Source organism: Pseudomassariella vexata (assembly GCF_002105095.1).
Source record: "Pseudomassariella vexata strain CBS 129021 chromosome Unknown BCR38scaffold_1, whole genome shotgun sequence".
Taxonomy (NCBI): domain Eukaryota; kingdom Fungi; phylum Ascomycota; class Sordariomycetes; order Amphisphaeriales; family Pseudomassariaceae; genus Pseudomassariella; species Pseudomassariella vexata.
This window is the reverse complement of record NW_024467956.1, coordinates 2,979,497-3,004,704: the sequence shown is the minus strand read 5'-3', so window position 1 is coordinate 3,004,704 and position 25,208 is coordinate 2,979,497. Positions and strand designations below refer to the sequence as shown.

The 25,208-nt window shown below is 50.1% G+C and overlaps 7 protein-coding genes across 7 annotated transcripts; 3 read left to right on the top strand and 4 right to left on the bottom strand.

Annotated features, from left to right (window-relative positions):
• Positions 1-296: 296 nt before the first annotated feature.
• Positions 297-983, bottom strand: BCR38DRAFT_18961 (uncharacterized protein). The gene has a single exon (XM_040853993.1). It carries the CDS (start codon positions 879-881, stop codon positions 501-503), a length of 381 nt encoding a protein of 126 aa, XP_040721326.1. The 5' UTR covers positions 882-983; the 3' UTR covers positions 297-500.
• Positions 984-4,038: 3,055 nt separating this feature from the next.
• BCR38DRAFT_18917 (uncharacterized protein) lies at positions 4,039-4,974 on the top strand. Its single transcript, XM_040853989.1, has 3 exons — positions 4,039-4,210; positions 4,362-4,526; positions 4,660-4,974. Exons 1-3 carry the CDS (start codon positions 4,110-4,112, stop codon positions 4,775-4,777), a joined length of 384 nt encoding a protein of 127 aa, XP_040721325.1. The 5' UTR covers positions 4,039-4,109; the 3' UTR covers positions 4,778-4,974.
• Positions 4,975-6,650: 1,676 nt separating this feature from the next.
• Positions 6,651-8,366, bottom strand: BCR38DRAFT_331082 (uncharacterized protein; the record flags this gene model as incomplete). The annotated part of the gene is made up of 4 exons (XM_040855023.1): positions 6,651-7,145; positions 7,203-7,376; positions 7,428-7,481; positions 7,533-8,366. The coding sequence occupies 4 exons, from the start codon at positions 8,364-8,366 to the stop codon at positions 6,651-6,653; spliced, it is 1,557 nt and encodes a 518-aa protein (XP_040721324.1).
• A 9,263-nt stretch (positions 8,367-17,629) lies between these two features.
• On the bottom strand, positions 17,630-18,735 carry BCR38DRAFT_480220 (uncharacterized protein; the record flags this gene model as incomplete). The annotated part of the gene is made up of 2 exons (XM_040863252.1): positions 17,630-18,659; positions 18,716-18,735. The coding sequence occupies 2 exons, from the start codon at positions 18,733-18,735 to the stop codon at positions 17,630-17,632; spliced, it is 1,050 nt and encodes a 349-aa protein (XP_040721323.1).
• Positions 18,736-19,117: 382 nt separating this feature from the next.
• Positions 19,118-19,447, top strand: BCR38DRAFT_331127 (TOM7 family-domain-containing protein; the record flags this gene model as incomplete). The annotated part of the gene is made up of 4 exons (XM_040855029.1): positions 19,118-19,144; positions 19,197-19,243; positions 19,296-19,324; positions 19,389-19,447. 4 exons carry the CDS (start codon positions 19,118-19,120, stop codon positions 19,445-19,447), a joined length of 162 nt encoding a protein of 53 aa, XP_040721322.1.
• A 3,188-nt stretch (positions 19,448-22,635) lies between these two features.
• Positions 22,636-23,628, top strand: BCR38DRAFT_329981 (mitochondrial carrier domain-containing protein; the record flags this gene model as incomplete). The annotated part of the gene is made up of 1 exon (XM_040854916.1): positions 22,636-23,628. The coding sequence occupies one exon, from the start codon at positions 22,636-22,638 to the stop codon at positions 23,626-23,628; it is 993 nt and encodes a 330-aa protein (XP_040721321.1).
• A 21-nt stretch (positions 23,629-23,649) lies between these two features.
• Positions 23,650-25,152, bottom strand: BCR38DRAFT_18835 (uncharacterized protein). Its single transcript, XM_040853982.1, has one exon. The coding sequence runs from the start codon at positions 25,024-25,026 to the stop codon at positions 23,812-23,814; it is 1,215 nt and encodes a 404-aa protein (XP_040721320.1). The 5' UTR covers positions 25,027-25,152; the 3' UTR covers positions 23,650-23,811.
• Positions 25,153-25,208: the final 56 nt, after the last annotated feature.

The window sequence follows — 25,208 nt, the reverse complement described above, 5'->3', positions numbered from 1 at the left end:
CTAGGCCTCACAGTTTACAGAGGGGTGGTGTCAAGTTGAGCGCAGCTGTGCCAAGTTGGGTAGTTGCGTAGCTGGGGAGTTGGTTCGATATGATTGTAGAAAGGGTACGGCAATTTCCTTACTGAAGTCCAGACTGACACGTGTACAATATGACATGCATCTAGGGATGAGTGGGGAGACTGGCGGCACAACATGGGAATTCAGGAGTTTTGTTTTGTTGATGGTAGTTGCTCGTCTCTATCTATCTATCTATATGCGGCTACAGTATTTACCAGCTCGCAGTTATGACTCGTGTTTTCTGATATTCATCACGACGATCTCGGGACACATGGGGAAAATGAAGTAGATACGCTGGCAAGAAACTAGGCATGAGGTGCCCATGCCACCCCCATCCCCCTCCTTTCTGCTGTTATCCAACTTGCCAGCTTCAAAACCTGGCATCTCCGTTGTCAAAAAGCAGCAAGATCGACGGAGCGCCCAGAGAACCACCGAGAACCACCCTACGTCCAAAATGGATAACACGGCTGCCTCTTATGCGGATCAATCCCAATCGGCGCCACGGGGCCAAAGTACCCCTTCGGCACAATGCCCTCGGCATAATTAGGCATATACCCCATCTGCATATCCGGCGGACAGCGGCGCGTATACATACTCGGCACGCCTGAAGCAATGATGAGATCCGACATGTAGTGCATACCTCCCGTACAGCGGAAACCAGGACACGTCAGGTGACGCTCCCACTGCAATCCCGCCGGGCAGGGCGCAAGCTGCGTCGCCTTGGCCTTCGCCCAGTTGTCCTGCAGGATGCGCTCTTCCTCGTCCAGCTTCGCATACACGGTCTGCTTGCTCGCGAAGGCGATGTCCGTCGGGTCCGTGTACATGGATTGCAGCGGCCCCTGCGTCGTCGGAATTATGCTACCGCCTGCTGTGGGGGGAGCACGGCTCGAGGCTACGGTGTTGCTGGGTATGATGGTGCGGCTGCTGGATGATGCACCGACTATGGTTGCGGGGATGGGTTGCAGGAGAGCGATCGTGGGGAGGAAGGCGGAGGGCGATACGGCCGGGGAGACGGCTTTGGAGCTGCGGTGCTTGGAGCTTGATGGTGCTGTGCTGGAGCAGAAGGCGACGGATTGATTGACAGAGGCGGAGGGGGTGGGTGCCACGGAGCCTGGGGCTCGGCTTCCCGTTGACTGGCTGGGGGCCTTGGACATGTTGATAAGTCCTAGTGTATTTGCTGACGTTTCTCCGGCTTATAATGAGCGGGGCTTTCGTGATATTGGGGAAGAAATGATACATGCCCTAGAGGATCGCCTCTATGGTGTTTGATGTTTTTCAGAAAAGGGGAAGCTTACCTGAGATTAGAAATTTAAGGGATATTTATACACTTGAAGTCAAGATGAAGTACGTCAATCATGAAAGCTGTGGATCACACACGGGCTGAAAACAGTCACAAGCGGTATCCGGCAGTGGTGAGGTTGTCCTGCTTGGCGCCAATCTGATTGTGGTGATACTTGGATGCAGCTAATATATCGCAGTGAATCTAGTCGTTACTAAGACGCGTATTTATGTTACTGGATTCGAAATAAACATCACCTCTGACCATGATCAAGAAGAAGTTAATCAGCACTCCGTGCTGTCTGTCCCAGTAATACTTGGTATCTTGGTAAGAGAACACTTCTTCTGAGTCCACGTAGCCCAAGATCTGGCCCCGGGTGAAGAGTAGAGTTACGTTCACTTACCCCAATCACAATACTGCCGGAGGTTGTATAATTCCAAGCGCAGATGCCACACCTATCACACGAGATGCGAGGATTCCGCCTCTACTAACACCCAACACATCGCATGATAACAGCAGGGGCGATCACGGAAATCAAGCTGATATGTTCATCTGCCACAGGACCCCAAGGCGCGATCTTCACCGGGCAATTGTCTTCCAAAGTGGGGACGATCTATTATGCATCAATCCGGGAGATGCGTATGGTACTCTTGTCGAGGATATACTAAATGACTGTGTACATATCCCACGCCATACATGTTGACAATCATAATTCTGTCATCTTGTATGCTGACTTGGCTGTGTTCTAAAGGTGTTAAGTCTAACACGTTCTAAGCCTCCAGCATATAAACCAATGTGCTTTCAATCTTGGGAACATCAGACCATGCTCATGAGATGCGTACGGGCATGTTCTTATACTGCCTATAATGACGAACGAACAATTCAGAAAGTTATTCCCAGCGGTTGATGAAAACTATGGGAAGAGTCCTCTTGGTCACGTATGGTGATCTGTGTCAGAGTATGAGACGAGTCGATCAGTGCGCTGAAATACTGACTTGAAGAAAACAAGCAATGTGTGAATAAATATTGTATTGAGCGTATCCCATGTAACAAGGTCAACGTTGTAACACTTCTTCTCTCAAATCCCGAGACAAAGCCACGCAACACGCAACGATCCGCATATGATATTCTGCGATAACTGTGGACTCTGAGCTTGGAAACAAGTTCAAGGCAAGACTTCTCACACTCTAGTAGAAGATATAATCTATCTCCAGGTGTTTGTTTCCACAGTTGTAGTAACTTTTGTAGCTCATGAGTGTCTCAGCGAAATGGATAAGTTACATGTCAGATGTACTAGACGAATTACATAAGACCATTATTAAGCATGTGGATAGAATGAGTTTTGTACGTTGTGAAACAACGAGGGGGGCGAAAGCGAAGACGAGGCGCATCTCGACTACCCGCTGCTTCATTCCCACTCTCGAAATTAGCTCTCAGGAGAACCCTGCGGGATTCTAAGACGAATGCGACAAACGAATAAATAATCCGGAAAGCGATTAGTGGTATGAAACAAGACTAATTTGGCATAGTTAGTTGACTTGCTGGTTGCGTTGCGGGGGACTTTGAAGTCGGCAAGCAGGTCATAGTTTTGCGCTGTCTAAGCACAATATATTCACAATACCCGGGCTTCCCTGCAGGTCAGTTGAGGTTGATAAGTAGCCGAGGCCTGACTTGGGGATCTCCAGAAGGCTGTGGTAAATGATGAGTTGAGTTCTTCGTCGTAAGTAGATGAATCACCGTGCTAGATCAATTGGCAATCAAGACCATTCGAGCATAAGCAGAACCAACCCTATCGTAGACAAATCTCAAACATATTGCTGTATAGTATATGTCAGATAACACGCCAGCACAATTAGAAAATATATACAGGCCTGCACGCCTGCCAAAGCGTGAACATGCTGGGAGATGGATTTTGGCCCAATCGGGTGCCCGCAAGTACGATCAACCTCGCAAGAGCCGGCAGGAAGGATATCATCATTTAATATGCGATGTGTACACTGTGCGTATTTTACAGGATGTTGCGGCGGTGCTTGTGGTGGTTGTCAACATAACCCCTATTTTGCTCATTCAGCGGGCCTAATGCATTAGTGGATAGGAGACGAAAGGATTTGCCGACGAGAAATGGACTATAAATTCCTTAAAAGAAGCAAGTACGAACAGTCATCATAACCTCTATAATCCTCCGAGTCCCCAGCATCGGTTTGGGGCGGGATAGTAGAGTTCTAGCATCAAGCTGGGCCTTAAAGTACGTCGATACTCGGTGATGCACAGGAAATCTTAGTGGTCAGTCCTGAAGTGGAATTAAAGCATTCTTCTTGTTTCTGCTAGTGATGCTGTCACCCCACAATAAGGACGAGTCCGTACATATAACTCAAGGAGCTCGTTACTCCTAATGAATGGCCATATTACACACGTAGTGATGTGTAGCCAGGCGAGGCATGCAGCACTGTTAAGTGGGTGGCAATCCTTAGCTCGAAGGCCGCCTGCTGGCTCATTCAAGCGGCGACAAATTCTCCATACAAAGGGTCATGTTCATGGACGATATCCGAGTTATAGTTCATTGCAATGAGAAGGGGCGAATTTGGAGCAGCAGTAGTACTACTATTATGCACTAATACAATATTTCATTGCATATTGCTTATCGGGGCGTGGCCGGCGCGTATCTCGAGCTCGATGGGCACTCATGCAAGTAACCCGATTTCGAATTGGAGTCCGGGAAAAGGTTTAATCACGACAAGGAAATAGGCATCATCACAAACCATGCTATTTCAGCATGAATAACGACGCAGAGCAAATGACAACCGAGGGGACGCCAAAGGAGACGCCTGGCGTAGCCCAAGAGGTACCCAAGATAGAATTGGTGGTGGAATTTTCGTAAGTGGCCGCCTACCTAACCAACCTTGACTACCCCTACCTCCTTGCCCATATGGATCTCGTTGAGTGTCTGCAAGATGCCGTGATGCTCAAAAGTCCGATATCACATCGACCCCGTTCCAGTCGCATCTCACTGACTGCCTTTTTGCAGTGGAGGACTTGAGATGCTCTTCTCGGATCAGCGCCGTCATTCGCTGTCCATGCCCGCCACAGACCAGGATGGCAAGCCAGTAACGATCGCTTCCCTCATCGACCATCTATGTCGCCATACGATGAGGGACCAGCGCACGGAATTGTTCGTCCTCGACGGCCACCTGTAGGTCCATTTCCTAGCTGAGGGCTGCGGCATCCGCCACCTCCCCGTTATTCCCGGAGCCATGGCTGCTGGATTTCGCGCATGCACACCTCTTCTGCTGGCTGTGGGCAAAGCTAATGATGTGGAATTTTAGCCGGCCGGGCATCCTTGTTTTAATCAACGACGCAGACTGGGAACTGGAGGGAGAAGAGGCGTACGAGGTTCAGAGTGGTGACAACATCCTATTCGTATCCACGCTACATGGTGGCTAGTGGGTATATAGTTGTCCCTCAATTGGCACGTCTGGACCATTCATCACGGCTGAGTCTGGCGTCTTGGATGATGAGGAAGGGAGGAGGCCAGGTCGATGATCGAGCCGAGCCTAGACCGGCGGATGGCATCTCAGTTTAGCCAGCCCCCGACATCTCAATCTTGATGTGTATCTGAAACATTGTCAATTATGTTTCACCTGACGACACTACCGTTGTGCGCAAAACGCGGCTAACTAACCCGATATTCAATTTCCACTGAGGCTATTGGGAAAGAAGCCATCTCCCCGGCTGCGACTGCCACTGCTTCGGCTATCTATGGAAGTTCCGCTTCGGAGTAGCCCCAGATTATATCATCACCCATCTAGCATGGCTACTGACCTGGAATTTGGCGACGATGGGAGGCCAGCTAGATGAGGCCATGGAAGAAGATACAGCACACTGGGCGGTGACGCAGATTAATGCATCTACGTATCAGAAACTAGCCAATAGGGTGCAATCTACATCTGCTGCGGCCTTTCTCACACTGGCCTCTCGCAGGGTAGAGGTGAATAGACAGACAGTTGATAAGCTATGGCAGCAATGTCCAAGAGTCCAGTACAACGTGCAGCTGCTACAGAAGGCTGAAGATAGTCGATTACCCTGTAAGTGACTTCCATATCTATGACATCTTGGCAAGTGTGGAATAATTATTTGGCTTGGTAAAGCTGGCGCTGCTGCGTAGAGCCTGTGACCTAACTTACGTAGATGATGCAACCATGCAGAGTTCCAATCCTGGAGTCTAGTAACCTGATGCTTCCTCGCCCATGACCAAGACTCGTCCAAGGTAGGGTCTGGTGACCCAATAACGCCTAATGGAAATAGCCTTGGCTCATATTAAACAAGCCTGTTATACCTGACGCAACGTACCTACCTGTACATATCTTCTTTCGTCTTCCATCTCTATATCAAGACACGCCGCTCTGCGTGCGCTTGTCTGCGTCCCTACCCATGACTCCAGTGCGGATCCTTGACCTCCGTAGTCTCATATGCGCCGGATTCCATGTATTGAAGTCAAAGTAGTAATTTTACATGACGGTGGCTGGGACAGCCGCGAACCATGCCCTTTCCCAGACAGTTCTCACGTATCACATCTTGCCCTGTCACTCGCAGCCAGCTAGCCAGTGTGGACTAAGACGTCCCTTCCAACGCAATAGCCAACCAATACAATGTACAGCCTAATAAACCCCGAGACAAGTGTGAATTTGTCATGATACAAGGACAAGCTGTGGAGACAAGAAAGAGGGAAAATGTAAGATGGAATTTGGTAACAGAAGCTGTTCAGATAGCATCGACCACCACCATCGAATCCCGCATTTTTGGTAACCCCTTCGATATGCTTGGTCCTGACACCCCAGCGCGATGGAAATGCAAATGAGATAGCCGCACCACCCAGCATTTGGCTGACAAGCTCCATCCTGCTTGTCTTTGATGAACACTGATCAGTTAGATTCTTCAACAACAACAACAACAACAGATGGCCACTTGGTTCCGCTTCCCAGCTCCCATTCTTTCTGTTGTGTGCTGTACTTTGATCTGCGAGGATGTATACTAACACGGATCAGACCGACGTTTTGACTAGGAAGAAAAGATGAAAGTAATCGACCTGTCTCATATAAAAAAAGTTGATATCGGCAATTCGGATCGTAAGGCCCAGCAGATTCCGTGATAAGTTTCTGTGTACATGGTTGTCCGGTGGATGGATCCGCTCGTCAAGATCATGAATGCTCCTATGCTCCATTGTGGTGTAATGTGTGGCCACGGCCACCTCTTCGTGATCTTTCAAGTCGTTCATGTGGCGAGTCTGTCCCCAGTCTCGACCAGATGTTAGAGGACCTTAGTATACGCGATCACAAAAGTCGAGGTCACGACTCTGTACCTCTTCGTACAGGGTCTCCGGAGAACTGGAAGCTGCACTGCTAGTGGACAGACCATCCTGGGCATCGAACATGCCGTAAGTGCGGGACTCTCGACCAACCGTCATGTGGTGTTCTGTAGGCATGTTGTAGTGGTTGACACTCCCCGGGTGAGTCACTGCATGCTGAGCCGAGTTGGGGAGTAGATGCAGGTGGTGAGGGATGTGATACATCGGTGGCGAGGGCTGTTGCACGGGGTATAGGCTAGATATGTTGATGCTGACGTTCTTCTGGCCTGGCGTCGTGTATTTGCGGCCTATCCCACGGCCCTTGATGCCCTTGTTGCTGTTCCGGAACATGTGGGCAACCTTTTCAAGCGTCTCGTGATCTTTCTGTGGGACCTCATCAATGTCCAGGGAGTCAACTTTGTTGAGCAGCTCACGGAGTGTGTCTTTGTGGAATCTGTTAATGTGAACCTTTATGGGCCTCGATTAGCGCTATAGTATCACATGGCCATGATCAGAAATTCTTACTTTTAGGTTGCCGAGCTGTGTGAAGACCTTATTGCATCCATCAAGGAAGCAGTAGAACTTCCGCCTGCCTTCGTGAGTATCTAGGTGAGCTCTGAGGTTGCCGCGTTGAGCAAACCGCTTGGGGCACTTGTGGCAAGGGAATGGTCTCTCGCCCGTGTGTCGACGCAGGTGTGTCTGTTGGGTTTAAGTCACCGACTCAAAATCGCGCAGGACGGATGCACCCACCTTCACATTCCCCCGCTGAGAGAACCGGTAATTACAATCAGGCCACAGGCACTTCTATATGGCAAAGTCAGCTATAATCAACCTCTATGACCAATTCTGACTTACATAGGGCTTTTCACCAGTGTGCATGCGAAGGTGAATATCCAGGTGGGTCTTCTGTTTGAAGGCCTTGTCGCAGTTAAGCCACATACAGATGTGAGGTTTCTCGTCGTCGTCCTTGGTTTCTGCTGGACTCGAGGCCCTCGAGCCATTATGAGAGTTGGGTGGTGATTGATAGCCAGACTGCGAAGAACCCGTCTTTTTGTCGCCAGCCTTAGATTGAAACCTCCTCAGCAATATGTCAACGTCCGTGTGAAATACAGCCTCATCAACTTCATCTTTGGCACTGCCGGGTGTGTTGGTTTCCGACTTCACACTTGGTTTTGTTGTGGTTGAGAGTTGCGCCTTACCCTTGACCGGCGGCGTGTGAACTGGGCTTCCGTAGTCCGCTCGATCACCTCTGGAATATGCCATCCCCTGAATCCGTTCGTGGTCTGCTGGCATCAGACGTGGCTGGGGTCGTTCCTCTTGGTATGGCCTGAGCGGAGATGTCAAAGGTGCTGGCGACGGGGGCGTATACGAGTTGAAAGCAAAGGTGTTCTCCGAATGGTACTGTGGAGCATTTACGCTTGTTATCGGAGACATGCTGTACGCAGTCCCAACCATGTATTGAGGCGTGGGAGATGGCCGTTGTAGTGGTATAGATGTCGTCGTGATCGAGTCATATTGTGCTATGGTCGAAGGATCCATGATAATGTATTCGGGACCTGGGTGATGGTGTCCATGCCATCGGCCCCAGTTGGGCTGATGCTGTGTTTGAGCCATGAGAGAGACTTTCTCGTTGTGGCAGCAGTCTTGTCCAGGGCAAGGTGATCGATGAAGACGGCCACAAAATCGCATTGTCGTTGAGATGTGCTACCGAATCCTTGACGCTTTGGGGTCGAATTAGTCGACCTTCAGCGAATTTGATCTTATGTGGAAGAGGTGCGCTCTGTGGTGATAGGGATGCAATAAGGTTAGACAAAAGAGCGTCAAATAAATCTAAACCACCACCGGGTATAAAGGGAAATAGTTGTTGTCAGCGGAGGGAGCTTGGCAAAATCAGGAACAAGATGGAGTCCGAGGGAGATGAGATGTATATACTCAGGCGTGCGTGATGTGCACCAGGGTACATCTGGAAGCCAAGACGGAGATCTTGCAAGATGCAAGAGTATGCGGGCGTTTTGGGCACGCACGACAGGATTTGCGCTAGACCAGCAAGTTCACACGTCGATGTATGGGCCGAGTACTAGTTGCGATATCAAGGCCCCCCACCCCCCAGTCCAGTCCTGCTCGATGAGAGACATGGCCGGGATCTTCTTTGAATGAGGCTTGAGCCTTGTCAAGTTACCCACCTTACCTGCCGCCTGATGACAGGTCGGAGGCAGGACATGGACGAGACTAGTGCCAGCCAGGTTTACGAGGAGGTGCCCGCCGCCGCCGCCGCTGGCTATATTCTCTAGAGCGGCTGGGACCGTGCAATCGGAGGCAAGCCAGTAGGTATCCATGTTGGACATCCTCCCGTCATACCGTCAGAGGCATTGCCTACTATTATGGCGCAACGAGCGGAATTATGAAAGACGGGCGGACCGCACCGAAGAGCTTGAACCATGTGAGCATGTCGGGTCCGCGATTCCAAATTAAAACCACCAATGTGCAATTCGCTGAGTGCTTGAAACGAGACCGGGGGTTTCCAGTAAATAGGCGAGGCCCAGGACGTCCCCAGATCTGGCTGCTCTGTGTTTTCCCACGAGGCCAGGATGGGATGCGGGAGAGAAACAAGGGGCAGTAGCAACCAGGGGAAGGGGCAGCGAAAACCGAGGACGAAGCCCGTGTCAGCCCTCAATGCCCTGGACGGATTGTGGTGACGGCGATATCTGAATGGCGACAGGCGAAGGGGAAAAGACGCTGGTCGAGCATATTTCGACGTGGTAGAAATGTGAGAGCAAATGTGAGAGCGAATGTGAGGCCCAGAAGCCAGAGAGGCCAGGATTGGTGGGCGACACAATCCAGGGCTGTGGGTAAGACAGGGATCCTCCCTGCACTCTAAATTTCCTCTGCCAGTCCGAGGCAAGCACGCTATGCATACGCCCCAGCTTGTCTGCCATCCGGATGCGGCACCAAGGCAGTTGCCAATGTACTTCGTACTCACTGCAACTTAGAAGGACCTTCTTGGGCGCTTTTGAAGCCGTGCTATTCCCTGGAGCCCTGGGAGCTGAACTTCACCAACACCCACGGGGACGAGCAAACCCAGTCATTGCATTAGTAGGCCTATTGGGTGACGACGATATCACGGATGCTAAGAAAGCTGACATTTCCACGAGTCTATTTTTGGCACGAAACAAGTAGATCTTGCGAGATCCTCCAAGTCGTCTTCGTTTTGCCTGCACGCACCGTCTTTGTGCAATTTAACAGACCGTTCACAGGTTGCTAAACTGTAGTAGAACCTCGGAGGGTTTCTTAGCCGTTTTTTTGTCTTGTCCTTTCTCAGCATTGGATGTCGAGCGCTGACCAGAGACCTATAGACGGTGTCACAGCACATGTGGTTCTACCCGGCCTATAGTAGTTGAGCTGAGAGCATGAGCACACCTTGGATATAGTAACTATGAGTAGACGTTGCTCTAATCCTGACCCCGTGTCCTCTTTGAAGTTGCCTGCTATGCAACTTGATTGGCGGGCTAGGGTCAATAACTATTATAAACCGATTAAACCCCCACCAATCTTTGTCGACACATGGAAAGATGGCATATTTATCACTAATCACTCAATGCCATGTTCAGCTCACTTGTACGTCTATTGGTATCGGGCTTGACGCATGGTCAATTTGCATTTGTATCAGGGCACATATACTCACGTAAATGGGCATTGTGGCGCGCGACAGCGTTGTACAATGTTACGATGTTACGATGTTGCGATGTTACATTATGTCACTTCACTGAGATCTACGCTGAGGAGGACATGGGTCGCGGATCTGAGACACAAGCAATCAGCTTCTAGCTATGACTTCGCGGGAATCTTAGCAACTTGGTTTTGCTATTGCTATACTGGCTCCTCCAGCAAGCATCACAGCAGCTTTATCAGTAATTCGCTCGGCCTTCTCAACGTAGGACGAGAGCTTCAGTTGCAGGTATTGTGGCAGCTATCATACAACGGCGGAATTATGCGCCTCACACTAATGACTGCCACTATGTAAGTGTACTTCAGCTGAGCTTCAATTATGCTCGAGCTCTCAGCCAATTAATTAACGAAAGACATGGAAGGGAGGCTCGGAAGGGAGGCTCGGAAGGGAGGCTCGGAAGTGAAGCTCATCTGTACCATGCAAGGCAGCAGAAGCGAGGGGAAAAAAAAAGAGATCTAGAGTTGGTGTTACACAGTCCAAGCCAGCGTGGGGTGTTCGCATCACAAAAACCGTCATTGCCATTAGAACTCGAACCCTTCCGCCGAACGGGACAGCTTCCGCAAAAATTCGGATTCCCGGACCGGTTGGGGACGAACGCATGAGGCTTCACCTCGGGTTCGAAGTACATGCACTTACATGCGCCAAAGTGTTCCTTAACTATAAAGATTTTCACCTGCAAGAGTCCCAGAACAGCGGAGCTAACCGTGACATTTGATATATGAGGTTTCCATTACATACTAACAACAACAACAACAACACCACCACCACCAACAAGTAACAACTCGCCTCCCTATCATGGCCGGCTAATGCTATCCGGTGGAAAATGTGACTAATCACTCCTGGCTTCTCAGTGACATGGCCGCGTCTGACCCTCTGTCTTCCAGACGTTTCGCCCCTTATGCGTCGCTGCGTGACAGTCTGTGGGTGCAACATATCACAAATTTTGTGTAATCGTTTTGGGGATGTCCATGGGGAAAGATATCGTCATATCGATTTCGGCATCTTTCATTTATAATCCTTGCTGAAATAAATTTGATCCTCCCAGCTTGCCAAACATTTCTCGTATCCGTGGGAATGGTTCTCGGTGCAAGCCACAAAGTCAGCTCAGCGTATTGACCAATATGAAGCCCACCCCACATTTGGGTATATCATCCGCCCAGAGAATGTGCTGGGCGGTTCCTGCGTCATTACCTTTCGAGTCAGGAAAATAGGGCAGCAATGCGCAGCTTCCCGAAAATACGTATAATAGTGGCATCCGGATAGTTCCGCCTACGAGTAGGCCAACCAAATGGTGTTCACAAGGATACCTCTGCTGGAAAGAAGGCTCGACGCACTTACGCCTCGACGACGTATATGATATGTCATTTGCACCACGTTTGGGTCCAGTGTCTGTCTATTATGTTCCTATCATCTATGGGCCTGTTGGTGAGACTAGTCGCAGAAGGACCTCCTGTAACTTTGGAGCCTTACCGTATTGAACTAGTGTGAACGCGTTGCACCGCGCTCATACCTGGCTTATTCGGGCCCCCAACGAATGAGTAGTTCAAGCCTGGTTGGCAGGTCCTTGATTAGTGGGACCCTTCTTTGGGACAAGCGTGGCTCAATATGTCCTTGCTTACAGGGACATCCCCGTCAGCATGGGAATCCCAATGAGATGGTTGACGGTTGATCAGTCTCAGTGATTGGATACCCATCCGGTACTGTCCGATGAGGGAACGGTCCGCATCCTTGGGGCATCGTGGGACATTGTGTCTCCAAATCAAATGAAACTTGTTGGAACATCCGTTCGCGTCAGTAACAGGTCAAAATTGTGACCCTCTGACCGGATTTAAGACTGGTAGCTGACCGTTGGAAAGCGAAACCCTCAGACGCGCGGACCAATTGATTTGAAGCGCTCAAGCTTTGTGTCCCACGCCCATGCCCATCTCGATTCTGCAAGATACTTATGTTGAGAAAGCATCTCATCTCTGATCAACTTCACGTAATGATCGTAGGACGTGGAGGTTGGGGATGGCCGAGAGCCGGCCAATTGAGAAGGAGGGATCCTTCTCCACACATGCTCGGCCAATTCTTGCCGCCTCACCTTTGCTTTTTGCTCCCATTTTTGACGGACGGAGAATTTCCAACATGGCAGAGTTGCAATGATCGTCGTGGAATCCAGCCCTGGAAACAAGCCTCACTGTTGCGATGATTTCACCCTTGATGGTGTTGTTGCCACTGATAACTCGAAATTTTGTCGTAGCGGTATGACGGCTTGACGGACAATTTTCTGCCATCTGGTACATGAGTTGGATCATCCTTGAAATCGCTTGTCTAAGGCCAGAGCCAAGTGTTCAGTGTCGGGGTTTTTGCGATGACAATGTACCATTCCAGTTGGCCCCTGTAGCTGCATGTAGGATGGGCAGAGTACTTTTATCCAGTTAGGGGGCCTCATACACTGAGAGGAACTGGGGAAATCTGGAAAACCCGGGAAATACGTACTACACTATTGAGAGCCCGGTCTGCTTTTAAGAAGGTACGTACCCAATCCGCTAGAGATACCCACTGTAAGCCCCGTAGATGCCCACTTTATGCCTCCAAATACCCGGTAAAGCGCCCTGTAAGTAGATGATCCCAGAATTTTCGTATATCCAGTTATATATACAGATCTAACTTTTTGCTGGAAGAGTTATGGGGCAATATACACTATCAGGGTCAGACACTTTTAGTGGCCACCACTGCACACTGCATGGCAGGTACGCGTGTATACAAACTCGAGTTAAATCCGAATTCCATAATTCAAGTGCAGCCGCCCTAAGGATATCGGATTCCAACTGCTACAATACCACAGACAGCGGCCGGCGCCGAATTCTGGATTGGAATGACAGGAACGAGCCCACGCGGTTGCTACCCTAATGTGCACCGGGAGCTGTCAACTGAAACTCCATCGCACAAACCCGCTGCTAGCAAAGTTTAAAGTGCGGTACGGACCTCGATCAGTGTTAACTCAAAAGAGACGACATAACATCATGCCGCATAGTTAGCTTGCTAAAAAGAAAGAAAAAAAACGATCCGCAAACCAAATGATGGGGCGATAATGTGTATGATCCAGATCAGTTGGTTTTCCCCTTTACTCAAGAAATTGCAACTCTGACCTCCAACACCTGCCGCGAACTTCGACAAGCAGTACAACTGGGCTCACTGAAGAGTCCGCGGAGACCGGCTTCCTTAACGCTAGGGATCCTGGGGGAATAAGACACTTCTTCAAGCTTGATCCTAGATACTATCCCTACACTGTCAGATGGCTTCTTGCCGCGGTGTCTTAATTGGAAGTTCATGAATCCCCGGATACCTGCTTTCAATTCGGTGATACTCACTGCACGGCCAAGCTCGACGTGCCGCAAAACGATAATAAAAACGGGAACGGAAACCTGCAAGAATATGAGAGGCTACATGGATGTTTGTTTCAAATTGGCTGTCAGAGCCGAAGCTGTGATCTATTGTTTTCTCAAGCAGACACCGGATACTGTTCCGCGGCCCTGACACCTCATACCGGCCAGTCCGACCAGGTCAGGACCAATTTGCCTGCCGGTAAAAGATTCTTCAACAATTGCGTGGAAAAGACCCCGCCGATTGCTGACACTCCACTTCAACATCTTCATCAAAACATATGAACCCACTTACCATGGACCTCTAGTTACTTGAAACCTTCAGAATGAGATCTATCAGATCTCAAACTTGCCGGTCCAGTGGATCCACAATGCCGATATTCGCCATGTGCTTCTTACTCAAATGAGAAACCAGGATCCACGTCGCACACCATGGGGCTCGCGACTTTCTCCCAAAGCAGTCAAATATCAGTTATCATATTTAGGCCTGCGTGCCCACGAGACACGCAATCTGGCAACCCGGATATTCTTCGTCAAGCGACGATGATGCCTGATCTTGCCCAACCACACGGATTCGCGATCGAGCAGCAGTTTCGAGCAGCTAATTCCTTTGTCTAATATGTTCGATAATTTTCATATGTTGCGAGGATGGTAATAATAGCGCGACAGCCTGCGTGTCTTCTTATTCAGGCCGAAGCAATCTCCGAGGGACACCATCGTCGTGAGAGCAGTGCCATGGCGCCAAGCCGATATCAACAGAAATTGCACTCAGGCCAAAAAACTTATGAAAGAACTTAGTATTCCTGATCGCACAACACCTGAATAACCAAATAAAAACAGAAAACCTACCTTATTCTATAGAGAGCTGATTAAGGTGTCTTCTAGTATTCTCGTCATTTTCCCCGTATTTGGTGGCGTTGATGCTCTTCGTGACCTGCCTGTATCTTAGCTTAAGTACAATTTCGATTGATATCGGCTTGGTGCTCAATTTCTCACCATCTGCTCATGTCAAGGTTGTCTTTCAGCCCCATTCTCATGCTTGGCGACACTCATGGAGTTTACGAGATTTGTGGAGAAGACACCCTTGTGGATAGATTGGATAGAACGGGATGGAGACCCGCCCCATCAAGACCAGGTTGAAGTGCGTGCTCAACGGAAGGATGAGTGTTTGCGTGCAGTTGGTACCCGCGAACTTGACGCTCTGGCTTGCACCTCGGTTAGCATGCGAATGGACTACTGTCCGAAAGTATTAGCGATGTTGAGAAGATCTGTTCGCCGACCCAATCGAAGCTCTAGATCTGGTGTAATCGATCTGACATTCGCTGTAAGGAACGGATGAACCATACAGTGCTACTAGGGGGCTTTGGCCAAAATCTGAGCGATTTGGGCAGCGCCCCGTTTGAGTTTGGATCGAGACGAGTTGTGCCCTGATGGCAAACTACATTTCGTGATAACAACCAATGACTCAGTTGACCCCATGAAACCCCAAGGTATTAGCGTGAGGGTGTGTACACAGCAAGTCACTCTTTCCCCCACGTACACTGCGGTATGAGGTACCGTCTACTTCCTACCATACTATCGGCTCCTCTCATGAGGGTGCAAGCAGGATTAGAACCTCTATCTAGCAGTATTTCCGCTGCGAGTCAAAGTTATCCCAATATAACGGCCCTGCTTCGTCTCGTCCCGTCCCAGGTGCCAAACCCACACCCTTCACTCCAGCTCTTGCAGGGCAATCTAACTTCTCAACCACATCAGTCTATACTCCGTGCTACAACGTCGCTATGTACCCTCCAACTGCCCCAAAACCCCAGGTTCTTGCAAGAGCTCAGCTCGGGACTACTTCATATATGTGCTCAGATGCACCTGTTCACTTTGAGTATCATTCACTCGGTTTCACAGTATGCTTGGCCTGTGGCTTTGTTCGGCTAGCTGCATCTATGCGGGATATGTGTGGGGCAAATTAGATCTCGCAGTGCCGGATCTTACGTTTACCAAGATCCTCCAGCAGATGAGTGCTCATATTTGTTGCTTTTTACCCGCCTTGACATCTGGCATGCGCTCTATCTCTCTCTCTCGCAAACTCTTCCCAAATGAAGTCCAAGTACGAAGTCATATGTCCAATGCCCAGTTGATCTGCATCTTCGCCCGCAGTCGAAGTGCTTCGCTCATCGCAGCCTCTAGAGGCTTGGGAACGGCCCTGGCTGATGGTATGATGTACTGTACATACTGTGATCTAGAGAACTGCCTAGTAGATCACGCCACGTACACTAGAGTTGCAACAATGTCTTACACAATACACTACGGGGCTGCACTGATCAGGAGTACGTACTAAAAGTCACAGTCGAGAAATCGTCACCATTTTGTAGTAATCAAGCTCTTGAACGGCAAGTAGTTGTTGCGCCACGCAATCGAAGGGATGAACGTCAAGAATTCCGGCCAGGCATGGCTGGTAGTTATAGCATCAGCATGATACACGGCTGGTTTTCACCGGTGATCTCCGACCGGTATGTCTCAGAGACCCGAATCTCAGATACAGATTAGCGAAGGTTAGAAAACGTCGCAAGATGATGAATTATTTACTCGTAAAAGCCAACATGTGTCCTGTCTGATACATTGGTGGCTTTCCCACCTTCAACCTGGAGGCGTGGGGGATCAACCGCAGGGACCTCGGGCTACATTGTCCAACGAGGTCCCTTGGCGCCTTCGACACCACGCAAGCAGAGGGATTATGTGTTTAGAGAGCTGGGCGGTTTCCAGTATTTCCTCATCAAAGTGCACGTCGGGAGCTACCCCTAAACCCCTACTGCTGCGCGATACGCCCTCTCTAGAAACAGCAAGCCGGCTAGGGGGAGGAGCACGACGAAGAACGTAATGGAAAAACAACGTGATATGTGCGAGGTTCATGTTGTGGAAAGGTGGCAAGAGCCTAATAGGTTGTGGACGCCAACAACCAACAACCTAGAACCTAGACCTTGTTCCCAGCTGCGTTGTTCTCGTCGACTATGGACCTGTTGCCTATGCAACTTGACTTTAATCCAAGCATGTTCGCTGCAGCGATGCAGGTTTTGAGGGAGTTACATTCTGTGCGACTTTCAGAGGCACTAACTGCCATCATCAAGTCGTATTGTTTAGGGCAAACTAGTAGCCAATGCAATAGCGGCTGAGTCGGTTGCACGATGCACCCCTTGATAGTTTGTGGTTTGACTCAATTGATTTGCCCACGAGTTCAACGACGGCGTTATAATGATTCCGTAGTTCAGAAGGAGCATGCAGGAACGGAATGCACAAGTTTCCACGGGACATTGGAATCACCGACAACAATGAGTTGGCACATATTAAAACTTGATTACTTCGTTTGGTTATTTGGGTATCTCTATACTTTATATTGTATCAGCCACTCTGCTGAAAGTGAAGAAGTGGTGGCAATGCAAGTCTCCTTGGGAGTGCACAACGTTCCTCTACCCTCAGAAGACGATTTAATGAGATGCACTCACCAAGTTCATGAGCTACTTCATCTAACCCCATTGCACCTCATACCATGCCCGTACTCGTTTCACGTCCTGAATAGCATTTATTTGTATGTCCGGTCGGTGCACACTGCAAATGTGTAAGCACCTTCATCGGCATATCCGACCCTAACTTCTGCTGGCCTGTAGCAAAATTTGAACTGTCGCCAACCCTCCAGAACCAGAACGGCCCGTAATGAAGCCACGGTAGTGGCTGATCCTGTTCGTTGATCGGTCTTTGACACAATGGACTGGAACCATGCCCCCCTTGCGTCTGCGAGATATCTCGCGAACCGGCTCTGAGATATCCTTCCAACTGGATCTGGCAATGCGGATTCGGCATTACAAAACTCAACGACCGTACCCTTGCGCAAACCCTGGTGGCGGCGGTGGTGGTACGCTACCGGGAGCACCAAAGCCGGGCGGAGGCATGGCAGCACCACCAGGCATTGGACCAGGAAACCCTGGGTGAAAATCGGCTGGTCTGCCGTAGCCGCCCTGAGCAGGTGGTGGTCGTGCAGGCAAACCCGAGGGTGCTGGTGGCAGTTCATTGTTGCCGCGTCCCATAACAGGGGGCGGGGCGCCACCGTTCATACCAAATGCTGCTGGTGGAGGTCGATGTCCACCAGGCGGCGGGAAGTTTCCAGGTCTGGGAGGTGGCATAGCTGCGTTCATAGAGGGATCGAATCCGCCAGTCGCCATGACCGGAGGTGGGCCAACTACCGGGGGAGGTGCAACTTGACCGGATTGTTGAAGGAATGCTGATGGCATTGGTTGACTTTCCACAGCGACGTTGTGCTTCTTCGCCTGCGCTGCTAGCATTCGTTCTGCCTCGTCACCATGACGCTCGCCCTTGCCGTCCTTCTTGTAGGCGTATTGCACGCTAACGTCCTTGTTCATCAGGAAGCGGCCATTCATGTTGTTGATCGCCTCGTCGCTAGCTTCGAAACTGCTGTAGCTGACAAATCCATATCCCTTGCTCAAGCCGTTGTCATCCCGTGCGACCTTGGGCGGTGCAATGAGAGTGCCGAATCTACTGAAGGTGTCGTAGAGGATCTTCTCATCCACCATGGGATCCAAGTTTCCAATAAAAAGCTCGGCTCCGATTTCGAGGGGCTTCTGTTTGTCGGCGGAGGCCTTGTTCACGCGCAGAGGTTTTCCGTATAGTTTAATTCCGTTCATGATCTTGGCTGCATAGTCGGCATCTACCTCGCTATTGAACTCGACAAACCCAAAACCCTGGTGAGACTGCGTGACGCGATCCTTGGGCAAGTGGACATTCACCACCGGTCCAGCTTGGACCATGAGCTCCCAGACGAGGGCATCGGTGGCGCGCTCGTCGATGTTGCCAACGTAGACGGTGGCTTCCTTGTCTTGTTCCCTGGAATCAGAATGTTAATCTCATGAAGCGACTCAATTGTCAGAATAGCAACTAACCAGTGTTTCTGGCCCGACATCTTGAGGTGATATGCGATGCTGTCCTATTTTCGCAGGCCTAGTAAGAACTTGAGATCTCTCAACGCCGTCACGGAAAGTCGCGAACTTTTGAAGCTTGGGAAGGACGCTGGGCTCGGTACGTACCGATTGTCGGGGAAAATATTGTTCCGCTGGTCTGAGCCGTCATCGAATTTTTTGGACGCTGGGACCGAAACTCGTTCGTGACGGAGGTCGATGAAGCCAGTAAGCCAGCTCTGGTCGCACCAAAGTAGCAAACCATTTGTTCATCGAGCTTCTCTTCCCCCATGTGAGTAGTAGCAAGTTTCATGACTATGCATTTGAGTTGGCGATATTAACTTTTCCCTAGAAAAGTCTCGAGTCTGCGAAGCCGAATCGCCCAAGATGTTCGCCCTTTCAGAAGAATCCAAGGTTCGACAACCACGCAAAGAGATAATCCCATGAAACTTACATAATCTTCTAGGAGCGCATCGGCAAGATTATCGAGGTCGGTCGAGTTGCGATGCACTAGTATGTACCAGCGGCTTGAACCAATATGGAGGACTAGGCTAACAGTCGGTAGTGGTTATCTTCCATTGATCCTCTACCTCGGTATGTTAGACCTCTAATGCACTCTCTTCGAAGCACCCAGTTCCAACTCATGATTCCATAACAGGCTACTCCCGCAGCGACCCGAGACCGTCCATCATTCGGCTCCTCTCGCCCCTCTCTTAAGACGATCGAGACCCTCAGGCGGCTTGTCACAATTGGAGATATGTACATTAAAGCACCAGCATTTTGAACGATGACGATGTTTGGCATTGGACTTGAGGCGCGTTAGATGTGGCTATGGCGTTGGTCGTTGTTCCACCTGAGTCCATTGGCCAGGCGTGTATGATGGCCTGCGAAGCTGTACAACATAAGTAATGAACTGATACCACTCATGGGACCTACAACGCGCCCAGTCCCCAGTGCTACTCGCAGCCGATGGAGTTGCCAAATTGCGCGACAAGTGACACTACTCAACGACCAATCTTTCTGGGCACGAGCTGTGTAAAGGATCATGGTGATCTCACTTCCGCAGCAATGTCAGATCTTCTGGTAATTAGTGGGGATCACTTTTTAATGAGGATTGTTATTCCCGACTATACTGAGCCCTAGAATCTGCGGGATCGCTGTTGTGGATGGCGGCGCGACCATTACACGACCTCATAGTGCCAGTGTCCTCGGTTATTTCATACCTAAGTTATCGTGTTAGTGTCTGTTGAAGTAGAATTCGGACCAAGGAACTTACAGCTGCAGTTGCTCCATGCCATAATGCAAAGTTCCAAACGGAGTATGTGAAAACTTGCACTGGCTCCCCAGGGAGCAGCGGTCGTCTTAGGGGCAGTGATGACCAAGGTAGCAATCGAACCTTTGGCGGCGGGTAGTTCGCCTTTTACCTGTGTATTTCGATATCTACGGCGTCAAGTCCAGCTTTTGCGTCTTCATGGAGTTGGTACCGTCATAGTTTGCGGAGCACACTACTATCGCAGCAGTGATATATGAATGCTTCTGAATAATGAATATGCTTGTGCCAACGATAGAAATGTAATTTTGTGGCCAGCCTTGTTTTTGTCGCAGTCGACATGAACAAAGTCGATGTCAACAAGACAATTGGTGAAATACTCAGCAAAGGTCCACGAGTGACATTGTTTTCATAAAGCGCCTTCCACAACCCGGAAAGATTGGCATAGACTCGACTTATAATGGTGATATAAGCGCTGCTGAGATTCGTGCCCTCCAGTTGTTGGCGAAAGGCTTGTCTGAGATTCTGGACAGCTTTCTTAGCTTCATCGCTGTCCACCAGCACGATAACGAAAGGATCTCGATTCTGAGATATGGTTAGGATACTTATGTTCAATTACATAAAAGATTATGAAGATACGACATCCAATTTTCTTACCGAATCTATAGTTATCAGACTCGAGTTTACTGATTTTCACCTCACATAAGGCTTGCGCATCGCGTTGTGAGTTCAAGTCCAGCGTGCTGTAAGTCTATCTCAGCAATTTTCTTAAGAAGGCCCTATTAATAGTATGCTAGCATCTAGATATCATAGGAATCAAGAGAGTGCTAGTAACCCCAGTGACAGCGACTCAATGTATTCTGTATCTTGGCTCATGTTTGTGGGATATGAACTGTTTCTTCGAAGACTGTTATAAGACTATACTATGTCATCATCATATATATAATATGTGACGTGGTATCATACAAACCTGGAAGTAGCAATAGCAGGTTTCGATAAAGAAGGCAGAAATAAATTAGCGAAAAAGGTCTAGAGAGGATCTGTGGGTAAGCGTGGCCTCAGGATGATGGGCCCCAGGTTGGCAGGCACGGAATATGTATTTAGGGGCCCCGGGGGCCAATTGGCATATTGGTCCCCCAGGCACCTTCATAGTCGCAATACAGCCATCCTACTTATCCGACAGGAGCTACCTCACACAGCGGGTAAAAATGGATCTACTAGCGTAGGCATTATTCATAAATTTATAGCATACTTAACGTTTAACTTTAGCATCTAATTCTACTACTAAATTCTGAAGGACCTCGCAGCCATTAACAGGCGAGGCTTCTAAGTCCAACGAACACCATAGTTGACCTCGACCACCCCAACGTCCCAGTTTCTCATATTCCATTTGAAGACTAGGTAAGTCTCAGTGGGCCTCACAGGTATAAAACCTCGTTTGACATCTGTCACATCAGGTGGCCCGCATTCAGCCTCGCTTCAAATATCCGAGTTCTCTCCGATCCACAGACCAGCATGGCAGCCGCCAGATGCCGTTCGTGGGACATGAGATCTCGACGACACCCGTCACGGCCTCGCCCGTGTCACCTGTGACCTTTCGCGTCGACGTCCTCACCGAGTTCCAAATCATCGGCAGTTGGGAGGACCACTGCCCCTCATCGGAGCTGATTGGGTCCCAGTGGTCGGCAACTCTGGAGGTGCCCTTCCCTGACCTCTCCTGCCGAGAGCGTGAGGGTATGCACCGCCGGATCCGGATGAGGATCAGTTCGGACTACGCTACATTGCACGAGCGACTATATCGTGCTGTTTCGCCATACCTTTGGAGGACAAACAGGATATCCGACCTACTCCGCATGATACATTACCGCTTATAGTTGTTAGAAAGCGTAATACTTATCCAAGTAACTTGAGTCTGTAGAAAAAGCCGAGAGCGGCACAGCTTTTGAGGTTTTGATACGTGACCCCATGGGGGGTTACCCTATAGCTAGAGATAAGATAGATAAGTGTCGAATATCACGTGTGTCCAATCGAGTAGTCAGAAGTGCATAAGATTGTATATGAATGAGGTGTGTTCTTGTCTGTGTTCTATTCTCGCGAACTCCCGTTGCTCTGCCTTTTATCGATTCTTTCGGAAATGTCGGAGGTGCATTGTTCAGGTGTCTGACCCCTAAGTGGACCGTAACTTTGGAGTTACTTTCGGGAAGAGGGGTTCATTTCGCCGTCTGAACTTCAAGTGACACTAGTCTTCTCTAGTGCCATATTATTTCTGAACCTAGGAACCAGGTGTCCTATCTGACAGGTACGAGGCAGGCATGGAATCCGACATTTTACATATATAATAATCAGGAATAAAGTACCGCTGCTAGTTCCGTCGAACCATGCATAATAGGAATGCATACAAAAAGGTGGTCAATGCGGTTAGCAACGTTGGGTGCACTTACACTGACGTCGTTCCCAATCTGGTCAATCTGGTTAGACCCACTACTAGCGTTAGATCTCAGCAAACCTACTTTTATCACATTACAAAATCGCAAGAGCGCTGCTAAGATCGTTTCATTCACGACACCTGTCTGGATCACCTGTCTGGATGTAATCACATGATCCAGTGAACCTTCATCTTTAGCATCCGACGTCTATGCCCGACAACGATGCGGGCCTCTCCCCCGCCCTCGTCGAGACTGTCGCCGGACTCTCGGCAGGGTTGATAGCGACGCTGGTGGTGCACCCCCTCGACATCGTCAAGACGCGCATGCAGCTCCACAGCAGCCGCGCTCCGACTTCAGCCAGCCTAACCACCATCAAGCTCATACGGAACCTGGTACAAACCTCTCATCCGGCCGGCGCTCTGTACCGCGGACTGACTCCGAACCTGCTGGGCAATGCGTCCAGTTGGGCCTCCTTTTTCTTCTTTAAGGCACGCATTGAAGGGACCCTTATGGAGTTGAAGGCGACGCAGCATGTTAACGATGGTAAAGATGCGAGCAATGTCACTGCCGCTCTCACACCCACCGACTACTTTGTCGCGTCCGGACTGGCTGGTGTAGGAGTTCAGATCCTTACGAACCCTGTCTGGGTCCTGAAGACGCGCATGCTCTCCTCTGACCGCGGCGCCGCCGGGGCATACCCTAGCATGTGGGCGGGTGCGATGCAGCTCCTGCGGACCGAAGGTTGGCGGGGCTTTTACCGTGGCCTGGGGATCAGCTTGTTCGGCGTGAGCCATGGTGCAGTGCAGTTTGCTGTGTACGAGCCGGCCAAGAAGATGTATTATGAGCGGCGGCGGTGGCGGGTCGAGAGAGAGAAGGAGCAGGAGGGACGGGAGGTGGATGGAGATGGCAGTTTGAGCATGACTAATGAGGGAACCCTGGTTGTGTCAAGTGTATCGAAGTTGGCCGCCGGGGCCGTCACGTATCCGTACCAGGTCATCAGGAGCAGGCTGCAGAACTACAATGCTGAGGAACGGTTTGGCAAAGGCATCCAAGGGGTGGTGAGGCGGACTTGGACGGAGGAGGGATGGCGGGGTTTCTATCGAGGGATTGTGCCGGGGGTTATACGAGTATTGCCGGCTACATGGGTTACGTTTCTCGTGTATGAGAACGTCAAGTTCTACTTGTCTCGACAAGTGGACTGATCCACTAGGTTTGCATTGGGGAAGGAATACCCTCGAAATTCGTATGGAATATTGTACAAATCATTGTACACGCTTGGTTGATACCCTAACTGTCTTCTGTTCAATCTGCTTTTAAGCTGCCCCGGTGCCTTTTATCAGTCACTGTATTATTTGAGGCTTGATGTCACCTGTATGATGGTCAATCTATTCCGCATCCCGGTTCATCCCCTCAGTTGTCGTCGGTTCACGTGTCTTAGACTTCAGGGCCAGCAACGCCGCAGAAGGCATGCACCACGCCTCGCCCGTCTTCTCATCGATCCCACCATACGAAAATATATTCCTCGCCGCATACACCGCATCCCCGATGAGCAGCGCATCGTACGCCACCGGCACCCTATTATCGAAATGCTTCGCATCATCCCTCATCATCGTCGCCAGTGCCTCGGCCCCCATTTCCCGGAACACTGTACACTCCTGCTTGAAATCGAACTTCTTCAGTCGATTCACAAACTCCCGGATGATGTGCTTGAGCAGTCCCAAGTCCTCCTCCATCAGCATCTCGGCCCACACAATCAATTTCGCCAACCACGGCGTCGGCGGCGCCCGGCTCTTCCCATGCCCTTCCCGTTCCCAGAACTTGATCCGTCCGACATCCCAATCGATCCCCTCGAGCACACGCCACCAGAACTCTTCGCCCTGGCGCAGAAAGGCGTCTGGTTCCAGGGCCAAGCAGTATACGGCTTGCTCGGCGCTCTTGATGTAATTGTACCTTGGCTCACGCGCCGCGATGGTCGAGGAGCAGGACGTCCGCATAGCGTGGCGATAGGCCTTGTGCGCATGCTCGAACTGGGCGATGCGGTGGTTCAGGCTCGACTCGAGGAAGCCGCCGTATAGCTTGATGTAGTGGAACATGTACATGACCTTGAGGTCGTGCAAGGCTTTGGAGTGCTCGATGGCGAGGTTGTCAGTGTTGGTCTGGTGCGCACGGACGAGGGTGAAGTCGTGGACTGCCTTGTTGGACTGTATGGCAGATGCTCCGAGGGCTGGCTCCGCGCGGGCTTGGAGGGCACTTGCGATGCTGGCTTGCAGTGGGAGGATGCTGCAGGGTTGCTTCTCGAGCTGCTCGTTGCAGTAGACGAGCGTCTGCCTAATTTTGGCGCCTGTTATCTCCATGCCGCTGGCTTCGATTCGTCGTCGTTTCGACTCTGGGGTGGATTGGCCCGAACTTCTTCTCTTCATTTTTGTAAGATTTGTCTGCTCAAAAAATGAGTGCGGTAAGCATGCTTTTAAGGTGGAAAGCATTCTGATATCTCGGTTACTGGTAGGGAAGAGCGATTGGTTTGATTTGGAAGGCACCATTAGATTGAGAAAGTCTAATGTTGTGGATTGACAGGTTGGGTTTAAATATTCCATACCCATACAGCAAGACCAGAGGCCTGATCTTCTTGTGACTGTAATGTGATCTGGCCGATTCGAGGTTCATCCGTCCACTGACACTATCATTGGAGACGTTGGGTGTAATGGGTCTTCCATGGATACAATGAGCCATGTAGACGTTGAAAGAAATCTCTGGCCGTTTCATTGTGTTGCCCGCATTCAAA